Source organism: Petaurus breviceps, unplaced genomic scaffold (assembly GCF_028583685.1).
Source record: "Petaurus breviceps papuanus isolate PSGF00001 unplaced genomic scaffold, PetGlider_PUasm1.0 186, whole genome shotgun sequence".
NCBI classification, from domain to species: Eukaryota; Metazoa; Chordata; class Mammalia; order Diprotodontia; family Petauridae; genus Petaurus; species Petaurus breviceps.
The window spans coordinates 47,005,841-47,022,218 of NW_027185798.1; the positions used below are offsets into that span (position 1 = coordinate 47,005,841).

Consider the following 16,378-nt stretch of genomic DNA (forward strand, 5'->3'; position numbering starts at 1 on the left):
GGGGAGGGCTTATTTTAGAGGAATCTTACACAGTAAGGAGAGGGCTTATTTTCGGGATAGGTCTTATTATCGGGGAAACACGGTAATTGGTTTCCCAGGCCTCCAGACTCTAACCTCTCCAATCACCACACAGAGCACAGCAGATTAATATTCCTTTGGCTCTAATTGTGACACTGCCAGGCTCAAGATGCTTCAATTTTTTCACACTGCTTACTGAAAAAAGTTCTAGCTCAGGATTCAAGGATTCAAAAGCCTCCCACAATCTGAACCCAACTTGACCTTCTAGCCTTATTTACCAACATTCCCTAACATAACCCCAATATTCTAGGCCAGTGGTTTTCAAATTGTAGTCCCTAGAGGCCATAGAATCCCTTAAGACCCAAGAGATCAAAATGTCTTTCATAATACTAAGATGCCATTTGCCTATTAAAATGCTTCTCCCTTTTCCAATCACCTATCTGTGTGAAATGGGATTTTCTTACACTTCAACCAAAACAATGTATCACACACAGCAGACAATGCAAAAGTAGATGAGAATCCAATTTTCTTAAGTTGGGAGCAAGACATTTATAAATCTGCAAAAACACAAAAAAATTCCACTCTTCTAAAATTTTTTTGAAAGTTATTTTTCACAAAATCTGTAATTTATGTTAATGTACAATGGGCTATTATTTTAAAATTTTTATCACTTTAATTTATAACATGGTAAATATTGATATATGACCCACTTACACAAAGGCACTTTGAACTATTCAGTAATTTTTAAGACTATAAAGGAGTTCTGAAACCAGAAATTTTAAGAACCACTGCCCTAGGCAAATACCTGGGTTGTAGTCTCAGCTCCACCACTTAATAGAGATGATTTTGAACAAGCCACAAGCTCTATGAGCCTCAAAGATGGGCAATGCAGACCTCATGTGGTCCCCTGCCAGTGGTTGGGAGGACAAAATAAAAACAATGGGCATTATCTCTGGCTTCTGTGCTGATGATACCAATCTTGCTAATGGACGGACATTTCCCCAGCTCCCAATGGCCTGACCTTCTCCTTCCTTCTCTGTACTTCTTACTGCATTTAGTCGAAAGCATTCATAATCGCCGTATCTCGAGTCTTATTTTCCCTACTTCTTCCCTATCTCCTTGAGGATGAAGCCATACCGTATACAGCTTCAATTCCCTCACAGCACCCTGGACATAGCAGAACATCAGCAATCAATATCTGGTGAAGGTGGCTTTGACAAATGACTCTTTTCTAGCAACAGGTTATAAAGAACCTTTGTGTTCCCACCAAGAATGAGGCAGATTACCAGGAGTTTTCTAATCGACTTTAATGATTATTGCTTATCTGCAAGGATTAATATTGCATTCATTAAAAATCATTCATATACAAAATAAACCTATTCCACCCAGGTTGCTCTCCATGTGCTCCCTCTTATCTATGACACCTCATTCTATAATGTCCTTTGTTACATGGCTTGAACAGAGATGGAGCCCTTATCTAATATTCCTATTGACGCAGTAACAGATATGGGAGCAGAGAAATAGGCCAGAGAGTAGCATGAACCTGGGCTATTTCCCTCCAACAGGGAAGGTCAGTGGGGACACTGATGGTCTGAATACCTCCTAATGAGGGTGGTGGTCTGTTCCCTTTGGAAGAACAGATACAAACTGGGTCTTCCTTAGGAAAATGGGGCTCCAATAGCATCTATGGAGAAGAAAGCATGGTCACACTGATAAAGGATTGAATGTGGAAAAAGGAAGAGAGGAAAAGGAGAAATATTTTGGCATGAGGCACTGTCTCTTGATAGGAAGGAACAGGTTGGAAACTTTCTTTTCTCGTGTCCCTGGTTGTAATTTCTGTCTCTGGTCATCAGCAGTAGAGAAATCAAAGACTTAAATTCCCAATACCAACTTATAAACCAGTTCAACAGTACCATTGTTCAAAGCTAGTTGAGGGTAATTAGGATTTTGAACAAGCATGGACTTAAAATCTACTGAGTCCAAAGCTCAGTTTACCATGCAGAGACAGTGGCAAACTAGGTGTGTGGTTTAAGGATGTATTTCTCTGGTGCTTCAGAAAATAGCTCTGTAGGTGTCTAATGAGTATTAGCCTACTAGCCATATTCCTTGCCTTGAATGGATGTACTCTGAATTTCCTTTTGCTGGATGCACCACTCAAAAGTGACACGAGAGTGAAATGTCAGACTAATTTCAACACAGCCTGAAGCTGCAGACAGGTCACTTTCACCCCAGCTTCATCTACCAATTTTCTCCCCACCACCAGCTACTTCAGATGTGTTTAGGGACAGATGTGCAGCTGACCAGAGAGGTGTTCTTTAGGGACACAGCCTCAAAAAGCAATTCAGTGCTATATTCTGAGTGATTGTTTAATAAATTCGCCTTCAGCACAAGCAATACAGTGGAAGAGCTGATGGAACAAACAGCTATGGCCCCAATTTACTGACACTATAAAACTGTAGGCTAGAAACAAAGAGACCTCCCATGGAGTCTGAGCCCAGCAGCTGATTAGACATGGCTCTGCACCCTCCCTATCAGGTGTTTAAAAGGGACTGGCACCTACCAAGTGCCAAGCAGTTCCACAAGTGCTAACTCTAAAAATTTTCCCTAAAAAAAAAAAAAATTGTACAAACGAAACTGGTGTTGAAAGAGAAATTTCAGCTGAGACAGGTGCAATCTGTCTAGAAACTAGAGAAGAATGCAGAAGGTGCCCCGGGAGTGGAGGAGGACGTGCTCTGGTCCGTGTGGGCAGCTGGACTTTGAACAGGCATCTACTTGCCAGTACTCCTCTGAACCAATGATGGTACCTTGCACAAGAAACAGGGCCTTCCACTTCTGAGGGAAATCAACAAACATGCACACAGCCTACATCTCACCTACCCAGCTGGGAGGCACTGCCTTTGCTCCTCCAACACTCGTGAAGAAGCCCTGATTCAGCAGCTAAGAAATGGGCTCTTTTAAGGCAATTTAGACATTGCAGATTGTTCCACATAGAAAAGAGTACCTTAGTGTTTTCTGTTAGTAAGGTACCCCATTAAGACTAAGGTGCCCCAGGATGGGTAAAGGTAACTATAGGAAAGTATCACCCCTCCTAGCTAGGAAAATGAATTCCTTCTGTAGTGACTAGGGTAAGAAATCTTGAACCCTCAGTTTCATCTGTAAAGCTAGGAAACAAATCCCTGTGCGGTTTAGCGAGCTGAGACAGACAGAGACATGAGAAAAAGAGTATTAAACCACAGAGAAAAGAAATTCAAGAAAAGAGTAAAATGAAAATAAAAGTTATTTTAAAAAATATTTCTTTAAAAGTTATGTGGTTCTGTGTGGACTGGTCCTCTGCAATATGGTCCATCAGTATCTGTAATAAAAGGAGATTAATTGGGTCAATTCTTGCCTTTCATCTGAGATAATCCAAGAAGAGGCTGATTCTAATACACTTCCCACTCCTTTGAATAGCTCAAGTTAGAAAGGCTTAGATAATCAGAAAGACTAACTTCTCTTTCAGCATGTTTACCTAGTTCTGATAATACAATCTAGGACCCTAACTGCCTCCTACTTTACTTACAAGATGTGAGCTAAGATGTCTTTGGCTACTTCAGAAGCAAAGTTCCTGTACCCTTGCCAACTAGGCCCATTATCTGGGCCTTCAATTATAATGGCCCACCTTTTCATGGGCTACACTTGGAGAGGGGCTTATTTCACTGCCCCTTCCTCTCCCAAGGATACCTGTAATAATTGGGCTTGAATGGCCCATTTTTGTTGAGTCCCAGATATTTTGCTTGGTCATCTGTCAGCTCTGTCAGGTGGGCATCAAATGAAGGCAGGTGCAAACTGGCCACGTATTCATCTAGGAAGAGCAAGGAAGGAAGCTGAACAGGCTGGTTGCTTCATGTGAGGACCTTGAGCTATAACCTCCCCTTCCACTGCTTGTGACCCCTTCCCAATGGCAGGCTTGGAAGAAGCAGCTGTAACTGGTGGGTATAACTGGTGGGTGTAACTAACTATAGTGTAAAATTGTTCGTTTGGTGGTTGGCTAAAATGTTGGGTTAGTGGAGTCTGGAGCCCACCAAAACACCCACCTTTTCAGATGAATGCTGCAACATTATCTAGCCCTATCTCCCCAATTCATATGTAAATTTTGATCTCTAGAAACATTTTTTTTCCTCAGGCTCTCACTGATTGGCCAATAATAATAGGTCATGGTTTGGGCTCTGATTGGCTTAGAAGGAATGTAAATAGCAACTGTTTCTGTTTTGGTCTGAAGCCTTGAGGGTCTTCCCCTCTCAGATTTGTTTTATTTTTGTTGTTGTTTGTTTGTTTATTTATTATTATTTTTTTTTCCAGAAAAAAGCATAGCCTCAATCAAACTGAGATCTGTTAAAAACCTTAGCTTGAAAAGGCCAAGGTCCCCCACTGCATTCTGGTCATCTCCAGCTGTCCTGATCTATGTCTGGTCGCTTTATCCAGATGGCTGAAAAGGACAAGGTGAGGCTGGTGACTCTGCACAGTGCTCCCTCACTTAAATCCAATTCATTTGCATGTCATGGGCATCACCACCCTGATGTCATGGTCTCCTTTGAGAACAAAGAACAAACAGCAGCAACCAATCTGTACTTGTGAAGTGTAGTTTTTCTGAACCTAAACCTAACAAGATTTTACAGGTTTCGCTATTAAATTACAAATTATTATATCTGGCCTATTATTTTAGCCTGCCAAGACTGTTCTGGATCTCGACAGACAGCGAATGTGGTAACAACTATTTCTATTAACTCTGTGTCATCTGTCTATTGGATAAGCATGTTACCTATGCCTTTATCAGAGTTACTGATAAAACTGTTAAAAAGCTTAGGGCCCAAGGCCTGATCCCTGGGGCACTCCACTAAAGATTGTCTTTTACCTTCTAACTTCCTAACATCAAACTAGTAATGATTACTCTTTGGTTTAGCCACCATTCAACTAATTTTGATTCTAACAGTTCTAATAATTTAATCTACTTCTTTCCATCTTGTCCAAGAAAATAACTTAAGAAATATGTCAAATGTTTTGCTAAAACCTAGGTAAACTATTATTTGTAGCATTCTCCCAATCTACTAAGATAGTACCCCTCAAGAAAGTAAATGAAGTTAAGTTTACTTCATAGAGTGACAACCATTAAAAGATAAAATTCACAAAGGAAAAATTCTCAAATTTATATAAATTTTCATGGTTTACTTTCCTTACATCATTCTTAAGGTAAGCAATGCTGGTATTTCCCTTCTCGAATGCTAGAGTAGTTAAGGGGCTTACTTGGGGAAACAGCATTATGAAGGGCTAGAGCCAAGGCCATGAACACAAGTCTCCTGACTCCAGGCCCGAAATGCTGCCGCCTTTTTTTTTTAAAGCAATCGGGGTTAAGTAACTTGCTCAAGGTTACACAGCCAAGTGTTTCTGGGTGGGTGCTAAGTGTCTGAGCCCAGGATTCGATCTCCAGGTCATCCTGACGCTGGAGCCGGTGCTCTTACTTGCTGTGCTACCTGGCCGCCCCAAAGTGCTGCCTTCTTAAGCACAATTTGGAATATTATGCGATGATGCAGATGGCTGGACAGTGTGGACAAATCCCTGCTGCTTTGTACTCACCCATCTTCTTGGGCAGCAAGTATACATCCTGTTTGTAGCGTCCTTCTGGGGCATTGTAGAGTTCTATCAGAGCCAAGGCCTGTGGTGGATAAAATGGGAAAAGATGAGAACAAAAACCCATTTTTGCACTGGAGCATTAGCCAAGGCTAACAAGAACATGTAAGAAGTTATATTTGGTAGGGTTTTTCAATGCACTGGCCTCAAACCAATACTACATGATCAGAGTCTATTTAACCCTAAATAAAGGTTAACAAAACCTCTGTAGGCCATGTGTTTTTAAATAGACTCCAAGCACTAATTCTGCCTCATTGAGTTTTCCTCTCTCCTTGAGGAGAGCATTTTAGATTATCCCTTACTTAGTGATGATCTGAGAACTCCAGAACAGGCATGCGGCAGAGACACTTCGGCCACCTGTTCACAGATTAGTACAAATTCCCCTATGATTATAGGAACTCTTATCTTGTTCCATTAACCCCGGTGTTAGGAAGAGGAGGCAAGGCCTCCGGCGACGTACCTGGGTTGTAGCTGTGATGGAAAGAACAAAAGTGGGAACTGTTGAACAGCTCAGGTTAAGCAAGCGACCCTGAAAATGCATGAAGAAATGGAGGACAATGATGGAATCAGTTCTATTGCTACTCTTGGTTGTAAATTCAGGTGACACAGGGGCCAGCCTATTACTAGATGGGATTTGGAGCCTCTCTAGACTCAACTATGAAGAAAAGTAAAGTGTGTTGTTCTCATCTAAGTTCTAAGTCCCTGTTCCCCTTTCTCCACCCTCCACTCCCCAGTCTCTAATGCCTGGCGCTCCCCTTGTAAATAAACCTGGGGCCAAGGGGTTAACAATTTTCTCCAGAATATCAAACTCAACTACGGACAACCATTAAAAGTCCCATTACTTTGTCCCTATCCTCTTGCCATACACAGATCTCTCTATCCTACATCAAAGCCCGATGCCTTCTGGAAGAATACCTCTGCCAGGAGGACAACACGTTTGCCATCCGGCCAGATGACATGGTCCACCTGAGAGCGAACTCGCTCCCATGTCAATTCCGGTGTCCGGAGGCTTGTCTGGAAGGGAGAGAACAAGCTGAACTATAGCCATAAAACAAAAGAAGAGAGTAGAAGCAAATGTCTAAGACAGTGGCCACTCAGGATCAAATGAAAGAGGATCCTTACTACGTCAATTTCGGTATTGGAGTGGCCCATGTTACACACGATGCAGCTATTCTTCATTCGGTCCAAGTGTTCCCGGGTCACTACATTTTTATTTCCTGAAGGAAAGAAAAGAGTGACTGGGATAAAAGTAGACTACAGAACAAAGGTAGCAATGGAAAGGTTGAGTGGTTTGGGCATTAGCTATGGCACAGAGGAATTTTCTGAGATTTAGGAGAAAAAGGGACCTCCAGGTTTGGTTATAAGGCTAAATAGGCCAAAAAAGCCAGCAGAGAACCAAAGCTTCCCATTCTTTCAAAGTCCTGTTGGCCCAGTTTTTAGTTCAAAAAAGCATAAAACTAAACACAGGCCTCACCTGCCTTGTACAAGCTTCAAATGTCAGACTATGTCTCAGACTTTGCTTGTTCTTCTAAGTCAACAACACTTCTTAAACTTTTGGGTCTCAGGCCTTTTTTACACTTAAAAATTATTAAGATTCTCCAAGAGCTTTAGTTTATGTGGATTTATCTATCAATATTTACTATAGTAAAAATTAAAATGTCTTAGGATAATTATGAAAATAGGTTTTCTCTCAAGTACCCTCTAAAAGAATCTTGGGGACACCCAGGTTCCCTGGACCACAGTTTAAGGACCTGTGCTCTAAGTTCTACACCCTCCTACCCAGACCCATAAGCTTCTACATCTACCTGTACAAGTTATCACCACATCCACTTGTCGAATGACTTCATTTAATTTCACTACACGGAACCCGTCCATACTGAAAGAAGAAAGAGACCGATGAACAAGCAAGCAGGCAATGATACAGAAGCCAGGCCACTCAAATGTGAGACTCAGTCAGATCTAGAGTCAGGTTTAGTATTACCTTCACAGTAATCACACATGACAGGCTATGCTAAGCTAGTGACTGTCTTTTTGAAGTAACTCAAGACTCTAATTTGAGCAAGAGAAAGACCAGAGACCCTGGAATTAAGGCATAGTTTATCTGTAGACTATGAAGGTAAGGTTGCCCAAAAGGCTTTATTTATTAGACTAGCCAAAAATTTCTCAACTATAGCCTTTACATTTCTTCTGGGTTCCCTTCAGTATGGATGATAATACCAAATTACAGGGACAGAAGAGTCCAAAGCTAAACACTTATATGGGGGAATCCAGAACTAAATCTGGTGACATGATCACTCTGTTCCTTACCAGGCCTGAAGAGCACAGATAGGATCAATCTCTGTGATATAGACTATTGCTCCAAGGGCCTTCAGAGCAGCACAACATCCCTTTCCCACCTGCGAAGCAAGAGAAAGAAATTGGACTCTCACACCTCCAAGGCTGAAGTATTCAGAAAGGGCTAGTTTCTTGGTGAATGGGACTAAGCCCTTCTGAAGGCCTTCAACTGAATGTAATCTAGAAAACAGAAGCAGAGCAGAAGTGAATACAGAGTATACTGTACATTCCACGCTAAGCCAATAATTTACACCAGAAGCAGAATGCTTAAAAAAAAAAAAGCAAGGAAACAGTAAGGAGATGGGGGAAAGGATATTATTAAGTGAACCAGACCAAGGTCAGGCAATCAAAATCTTATCTCTCACTCCATAAAAATCTGCAAGCTCTTACTCCATGATTATGACCTTAAAAAGAACCTCACTCCCTATATATTGTTTTAACCATAATATCACCAAGACCACTGGATGGGGCGGGGGGGGGGGGAAGGGAAGCACAGAGACAGGGGGTACATGTGATTCATACTATATGAACAAGAGAGATTTTCTGGGGTGGTTAGGTGATGCAGTGAATGGAGTACCGGCCCTAGACTCAGGAGAACCTGAGTTCAAATCCTGTCTCACACACCTGATACTTACTAGCTGTGTGACCTTGGGCAAGTCACTTAACCCCATTTGCCTTGCCTTTCCCCCCTCCAAAAAAAGGGGAAAAAAATATATTTTCTTTATCAAGGTACACAATTCTTAGAGAAGCAAGCCCTCTTGGTAAGTCATAATCTTAATAGTAGTAATTATCTTCCCCAAGAGTTCAGAATCCTTAGTACTACAAACAACAAATAACTACTGAGTTGACAGCTCATTCTTAGTTTTCCATTTCTGTTTTTTAAGAAGGATAGTTCATAAAATTATACTTCAGGCAAAGCAGATTTTCTGTGGTTTACAATGAAAAAAAAAAAAAGCCCCCAACAGTGATTTGTTTCATTTGAGATAATCAGCTATGATGTGTACCACCCTGAATTAGACCTTTATTCCACACAGCCATTAATGAACAACTGCAAGTATAGCTAAAATGGACACATCTGAACCAAAACTAATAAAAAGGTACTATTCACTAAGGAACAGGATGCAGAGAGTCTTCATTCCCCACCCTGCTCCTAATCCAAGTGAGGTATATCAATTGTGCGACTCTATCTACAGCTTGGGGGTAAAACAGCCCTTAGCAACTAGAATGAGGAAACACTATCTAGAAAGGAGTATCAGCAGCAACCTTAGGAGGAGGACTCTATCTTGCATAAATTTCTGTAGGACAAGTTTCATTACAGGAGTCGGTAAAGGACAAGATAACTAAGGGCTAGAAGGCAGAACTGGGGAGGAGGGAGGTCAAAGAAGGCTACCAAAGCCCAGCTAGTTACCTCGCCATACCCACACACTACCACTTGTTTTCCTCCAAACATCACATCTGTGGTCCTCTTGAGGCTGTGGAAAAAAGATGAAGGCTCCATTCAAATACTGCTAGCTAATCAAGTGTAATCCCCGTGTGCAGCTTTCACATTGGGGGAGCCTTACAGGCTCGGGGTACCTCAGGTAGAGGACCCCAAACTGGTGTCCCTTGAAACGGGATTCACAGACACCTGCCCAAAGTAAAGGAAAACAATAAAGAGACAGGGTGAGCAAAGGCTGCTGTTATTACTTGTATCAAGTGATAGGTTGGCAAGACTGTGAGCTGGAAAAGAGACTGGACACCATCTAGTCCAGCCTTTTCATTTTGCAGATGAGGAAACTGAGGTCAAGCGTGGTAAAATGACTTTCTTGTGGGTCACCAGAGCAGGTGGCAGCATGAGACTCCATACCTGGACCTGAGTCTGATTCTGTGACCCCAAACCCACGGTCCTTCCCATGAGAACTTCAATTTCTCTTTCCTCCCCTTCCCCAGAGGTTTGATACTTGTATTCTTTACTCACCCATCCAAAATGGACTCTCGGCAGCAGTACAAGTTATCAAACTTCTGTTTGGTAACAGAGTCGTTGACATTCATGGCTGGGACACACAGCTTGCCAGCTTTGGAGAGCTGGTATAGCCTAAGAGGAGGAAAAACCACAAACACAAATTAACAGAATGAAAATGAAATGGGGAACAACTGCATTAATTCCCTTCCAAGCCCAGCCCTACCCTCCTCACCCCTACTTCCCATGGATTTCAGCAAACAAAAGCCTATTCCTCACCTTCCCTCACTCATAACTCTTAGAGAAAGGCTTAGAGAATCTTCTCTATAAAAGGGATGCCATTTCCCTAGACTCACCTGATTCAAGGGGAGAAAACAAAGGAGATCATAACTGAAAACAACCTTCTTCTAGGACCCCCCATCTTTCAAAAGTGAAAACTCCACAGCTGGCCTTTGACCAGTGAAAGCGCCCTCCGCCTCTGCTACAGGCTCAGCGTAAGCCCAGCAGAAGTGACATGGGGACTTGCGGAGGCAAAGGCAAGGGGGCAGCGCCCCCGCGCCCCGCGCTGTTACCTGTGTACGCCAGTCACGCTCTCCTCCACAATGCCTCGGATCTTCTTAAACACGTTTGGGTACTTCTTATAGACCCAGTGAGTTAAGTCTCCCCCATCATCCAGGATCTACAGAACAGCCAGAAGACTTCTATGGGCATTCAGGCTGCTAACGCCGGGGGACCTTCAGACCCACTTTCTCAGCCAACAGGGAGTCCTACAGTGGCCTCTTATGATCAGGAGGAAAGAGGCTCGCATGGGGAAGATAGATTTGGCCTTGCTGACATGGAAAGGACCATAACCAAAGATTCCTAGGCTCTGGGTCTTAGCTCCAAAATTGTACAGTGGGCTCTGTATAACCTATTTTTCCCTGAGACCTGAAGTACACAGAATTCTTTAATGCAACGAGAGCTTCTAAAGCATGAAGAAGAGTCAGATCCATGCTCTAAAAGATAGGAGCAATTTCCTCTCATTTTCCTTCCTTCTGTTATTTCTGAGCCAGAAGCATCTACCTATTCCCTCTTCTTTCCCTAATTCTAGACTCAGCCCTCAGACCCCTTTCTTGACAACTTGCAAATAAAACACTTTAAAAGGAACAGTCAATGGACATGACAAAACATCTAGAACATATTCAGTAATGGGAGTCATGTTTTGAGGAAAAGAAAGGAGAAATGCAATAGCTTCTCCGGAGGTCAGAAAGGGAACACTTCTGTTTGCTTTTTACCATGTTGGCTTGCCAACCATCCATGTTCACACATCGGTCAATGCACCACCAGAAGTCATCCTCTGACTCCCCCTTCCATGCAAATACTGCAACACCTGGAAAGAAGTCAACACAATTAGTTCTTTTTTTTGGTTGTATCCCCTAGAAATCGCTCCCAAAACCCAGGGGAAGAGCAAGAGCTCTTATGAAACAATTGTCTGGAGGGACTAGAACACCAAAAGAGCCAAACTACCATCCTGAGTCTGGCAATGACAGGTGAAAGGACTGAGACACCTGAGTCTAAGCACTTGAAAATCCTGAGAAAGTGATCACAAAATGAAGAACACCTGATTCCTAAGCATCACAAGGATGAAATAAAGGCAGAAGTATTTCTCCAAGTAAGGAACCAGCTAAATCAATGAATGTCCATGTGAAATAGTGGTAGCCCTTCAAAGGGACATCCAAAATTAGGCACGACTCTAGGATTTGTTTAATAATAATAATTATACCAGGGATGGACTACAAGAGACTAAAATTTTCCCTCCTCAAACCTTAATCAAAATTCTTCCATAATTAGACCCTAAAACAGTTCTGTTCTTTTCCTTTTGTACTGCTTGCAAGAAATTATGATTAGGTATCTTTCTGGGGGCAAAGATGGTATAAAACATGATCAACTTACCAGCTTCTGCCAATGCAGCTGCAACCTCATTCTGAGTGGAGTAGATGTTGCAGGCAGACCAGCGACACTGAGCCCCTAGGGCACAGAGTGTCTCAATCAACACCTGTGCACACAGGTAAGAAAACACAGTGAGAAACTGGGGACCACGACAAAGAGTGGCATGCAAGAATATATCAAGAAGGCCACCCACAATCTCTGATGCAACAATTGCTAAACAGAAATTAAAGAACACAAACTAGGCAGTAGAGCGACACCTTACTTTATACAAAGGATATATTCCTTAAGAATGTAAATCAAACCCTATTTTTGAAATGCATCAGGGACCTTCCTTGCTACATGAAGGAAGATGGAAAGTCCTTTATAACAACTTTTCTTTGTAAATTCAGCTCCTCGTAGCAGTTTCATATAAAGTGAGTTAAACTTATGTAAGTGAGAATTTTGATACCTACAGAAAATCCAGTCCTTTGGTAACAGAACGGTAATATCTAATAAAGTACGAGGGTTAATTAGATGAGGATGGAAATGGAAGAATCTGAGCTAAATGCCAGCCATAGCACATCTCTTTTCTCTCTCTATTATGAGTCTCCCTCCATTTCTCCCAATGTCTTTACTCACTGCAGTCTGGGCCGTGATGTGTGTACAGCCCACAATTTTAGCACCAGCCAAGGGCTTCTCCCCCTGAGCACGTTTCCTGAGTGAAATCAGAGCAGACATGTCTGTGAAAGAACAGAGATTTGAGCTAGGACTGCACTAGGGATCTCACCAATCCCGCTAAAATGCACTCTGAGGGAGTCAAGTTCACACACTGAAGACCCATTATGGAAAGTCCAGTTGAGGCCAGGTAGCGGAAGGCAGAGAAGCACCAAGCACATTCCCACAATGATGACAGACTACATGTGATGACGCTGGCAGAGCTAGAGTGAGCAAGTTATCACAGAAGCACCTGGAAATTGATCTCCTGCACTCCTTCAAGCACTAGGTAGCACAGAGTGGCTCCCAGCTAGATGACAAACAGAAGTAGCAGATTTTCAAAACTGGTGAAACTAGAGGTATTCTGGTTGCTCATTTGGGGAAAAATGATGAGTCTGGCTAATGATATCATATACAAATCAGACCAAGAAGGGAGACTTCACCCTCAGCTGAAGCGACTTGCTTCTGCTTTTCCATGCTCTGTCTCACCCCATCGTGGAGGTCTCTTTGGTTCCCCGACTCCCTCCCTGTATAGAATATGCCTGAAATGTGAAATTGATACAAGGATAACTCAAGACTTCCTTGGTGAACTAACCTGAAACAAAGGGTTCGACCGATTAGACTTTGGCCTCTTACGGCTGTCCCAGGAGACGGTGCTGCAGCCACCCAAGACACTTCAGTCAACCACTCCCTACCTTAAAGCTTACTTGCTCACATAACTGAGGGTGGACACGTCTAAGAAACCTTCTCTCACTGGAAGATTCATTGACTATTTACCTCTGTGGGACCTTGCAGAACTAGTCACAATATGATTAAGTGGGCTCTTCACTGAGCTGATACACAGTAGGGTCAGATCACTAACAGTGATGCTGCCAGGAAGAAAAGGGCATTCAAATGTGCCTACTATAGTGTGCTAAGGGAAAAAAAAAAAAAAGGAAAGCACATCAAGTGTATGCAGCTGCACTTAAACTCCAGGGTTGCTCTGGCAGCCAAACACGCTGCGTTTCCCCAAAGGTATCTTCAGCTTAGCTTCAAGCCACTAACTGGCTCAGAGACTCTCCTACCCCGGAAGTGGCTGTTTCTAATCCCCAATCCCAGCAGGATCCCTTACCCTCTTCCTTTCTTTACCTTGTTCAGCAATCTCAATCTCCCGGCGCCCAAATTCTGCTTGTTTGATATTCTTCACACAAAAATTGCTGCTGCCCTTGGAATTGGTTTGCTGTTTCTCTCGAGGGGAAACCTCATCATCAGAGCTGTCTGTATAGGATGCAGCTAGAGCCAGGGAAGAAAGAAATGACAACAGGACAATCTCAATGGCTCCAAACTCACCTAAGGTACTCTCAGTAAGGTCAGAAGACAAGTGTCATGCTTGTTCTCAGCCCCAGAGCTCAAGAGGTGACATGGTTGGAACTACTGTCTATCTTTTCATTTGGCTGTCACTCACCTACCTTGATGTCCTTTGACCTTAGTGCTATCACTATCAAACCACTGCAACTTCTTTACTCCAGCACCTCCAAAGGACTCAAAGTAATGTTGCTAATTCTAATAACGAACAGATCTGGCAGAGTCCCAGGAAAAAAAATCAGTACTAATAAAAGCAATGGCATTTTCCTAAAAAAGAAAACTGCATTGAGGCAATGAAATAGTTTTTTATTTTTAATTTTTGTTTTTTGGAGGGGGAAGGCAGGGCAATTGGGGTTAAGGGACTTGCCCAAAATCACACAGCTAGTAAGTGTTATGTGTCTGATGTCAGATTTGAACTCAGGTCCTCCTGACTCCAGGGCTGGTGCTCTATTCACTGCACCACCTAGCTGCCCCCAGGCAATGAAATCTTAATGGGGATTACAGAAAGTTGTGTTCAAAGGATACAATGAGGGGGAAAATGAGATAAAAGATACATAGTTTAGGTTCTTTTGACAGTCTGGAAAAAAGTTACATGAGTTTGTTTACCCCTAGGGAATTTGTGAGGATAATTCAAAAAGGGTATCTCTTTCCAATCACCTCTTTCCTCTTTGAATCTCAGGACACTTCCCTTAATACTTCCTCTGCCACTAGTCCTCTCTCCCTTTACTTATGACTGGACACAAAATGATCTGTGTCTAGCCCCAGTGTCCCTTCAGTCTCATCTGAGTGTCAGCAATGTTCCACATTCAATTTACCAAAAGGGCCACACTACTTTGCTCTAACAGCCCTCTAGCTATCTTTAACAGTAATAGTTACCCCTTATACAATGTCACCAAGTCCTTCTCCACTGCATCCTCTACCACCACGCAGACACTTTCTTTCTTGGAATCAGTTGCACTTGCCTAATGTTATGTGGTTCTGTTTCTCCAGATGCTCTTGCTCATGGAAACTTTCATCCTTCAAACAGACTTTTGATTAAATTCATAGAACATCTATGAAGCACCTGTTAGGAGCAAGGCGCTGACCAAAAGCTAAGGTAAAACGATTAAAAAGAGTCTCTGACCTCGAGTAATTATAATCTAATGAGGACAAATGAGTAATACAAAAGGCAAAAAGCCTCAAGACCAAGTACTCTAGAAAAATCTGAGCAGGATGAGATCAAGGAAGATTCTGCAAAGGAAGCAGTGACCGAGCTGGTTCCCAAATGAAGACAAGGATTTTAAGAACAGGGATGTATATTCTAGGAATAAGGTAGATGCATAAACAACCATTAATTCAGTATGTTCACACCAGTAGAATATGCAGACCATACTATAAAGCTCAGCTTGGGATTCAACTTTTTTAGAAGCTACACACATTATGGATGCTTGATAATATTGCTGAATAAGTGGGAAAGGAGAGCCACAGGCAATGAGCATTAATAATAATTTTGTATAGCACTTACTGTACTCCAGGCACGTGCTAAGCTCTTCATGCTTGTTATCTCATTTAATCTTCACAACAACTCTGTGAGAGAAGTGCTGTTATTATCCCCACTTTACAGATGTGGAAACTAAGGTAGGGGCTAAGTGACTTGCCTAGGGTCACACAGTTAGTAAGTATCTAAGACAACATTTGGACTCAGGTCTTCCCAAGTTCAGGCCTGGAACTTTGTGCACTGTAACAGTTTAAGAAGCACTGAAGGGGTCTAGAGTGTATACAGCTTAAGAAGCCCTGCATTATGGCATCACCTAGCTACCTCAGCCTGATCAGCTTATCTTCCCAAGACAGCATTCTTTTTCTGATGGTAACTTGCTAGCCATGACTTCCCTCTTTACTAGCACATTTCCAGCACCAATGAGACAATGAGGCAGCAGCTTTTTGTGCTGTGCAAAGAGGTATTATTAGGAAAGTAACAATTTAGTTATCAGGTTGTTGTGAGGATTAAATGAGATAAGGATGAAAAGCTACAATACTGGATAGGTGTGAAGGACTGGGGCAATTACATGGTGGGGAGAAGCCTGTCCAGCAGGTGCCACCCCTCAGTGGGAAGAGCATGCCCAAGGAAGTGGGGACAAAGGATGCCTAATAATGTGATCTTATTTTTATATAGATATATCTATGTGAGGTATTTTACATATTCAAAAACTATAATATATGGGGTGGCTAGATGGCGCAGTGAATAGAGCACTGGCTCTAGAGTCAGGAGGACCTGAGTTCAAATCTGGCCTCAGACACTTAACACAAAAACTAACTGTGTGACCTTGGGCAAGTCACTTAACCCCAATTGCCCTCCAAAAAAAAACTCGTAATATACTATTCTAATGAATATAGATACACCATAAATGTTTATATGGTACCTTATAGTTTTAAAAACATACAGGTCAACACTTGTGTCTATCTCCTCACTTGACTCAA

General features: G+C 42.4%; 1 protein-coding gene across 7 annotated transcripts in view; it reads right to left on the bottom strand.

The window, feature by feature from the left end:
- Nucleotides 1–1,310: 1,310 nt before the first annotated feature.
- The window catches only part of AHCYL1 (adenosylhomocysteinase like 1), a 46,114-nt gene continuing 31,046 nt past the window's right edge, over nt 1,311–16,378 (bottom strand). For 6 of the 7 annotated variants that reach the window (XM_069090418.1, XM_069090414.1, XM_069090413.1 and 3 more), the window contains exons 3-18: nt 13,706–13,849; nt 13,021–13,119; nt 12,503–12,603; nt 11,888–11,990; nt 11,230–11,324; nt 10,528–10,634; nt 9,974–10,090; nt 9,425–9,488; nt 7,990–8,078; nt 7,488–7,558; nt 6,805–6,899; nt 6,598–6,696; nt 6,143–6,211; nt 5,629–5,707; nt 3,739–3,859; nt 1,311–3,370 (exon numbers count right to left, since the gene is read on the bottom strand). In XM_069090418.1, coding sequence (XP_068946519.1) covers nt 3,364–3,370; nt 3,739–3,859; nt 5,629–5,707; nt 6,143–6,211; nt 6,598–6,696; nt 6,805–6,899; nt 7,488–7,558; nt 7,990–8,078; nt 9,425–9,488; nt 9,974–10,090; nt 10,528–10,634; nt 11,230–11,324; nt 11,888–11,990; nt 12,503–12,603; nt 13,021–13,119; nt 13,706–13,849 — 1,460 coding nt within the window. In that variant the 3' untranslated portion in view covers nt 1,311–3,363. The remainder of the gene's footprint in view (nt 3,371–3,738; nt 3,860–5,628; nt 5,708–6,142; nt 6,212–6,597; nt 6,697–6,804; nt 6,900–7,487; nt 7,559–7,989; nt 8,079–9,424; nt 9,489–9,973; nt 10,091–10,527; nt 10,635–11,229; nt 11,325–11,887; nt 11,991–12,502; nt 12,604–13,020; nt 13,120–13,705; nt 13,850–16,378) is intronic. The other variant, XM_069090419.1, reaches the window with a different exon arrangement.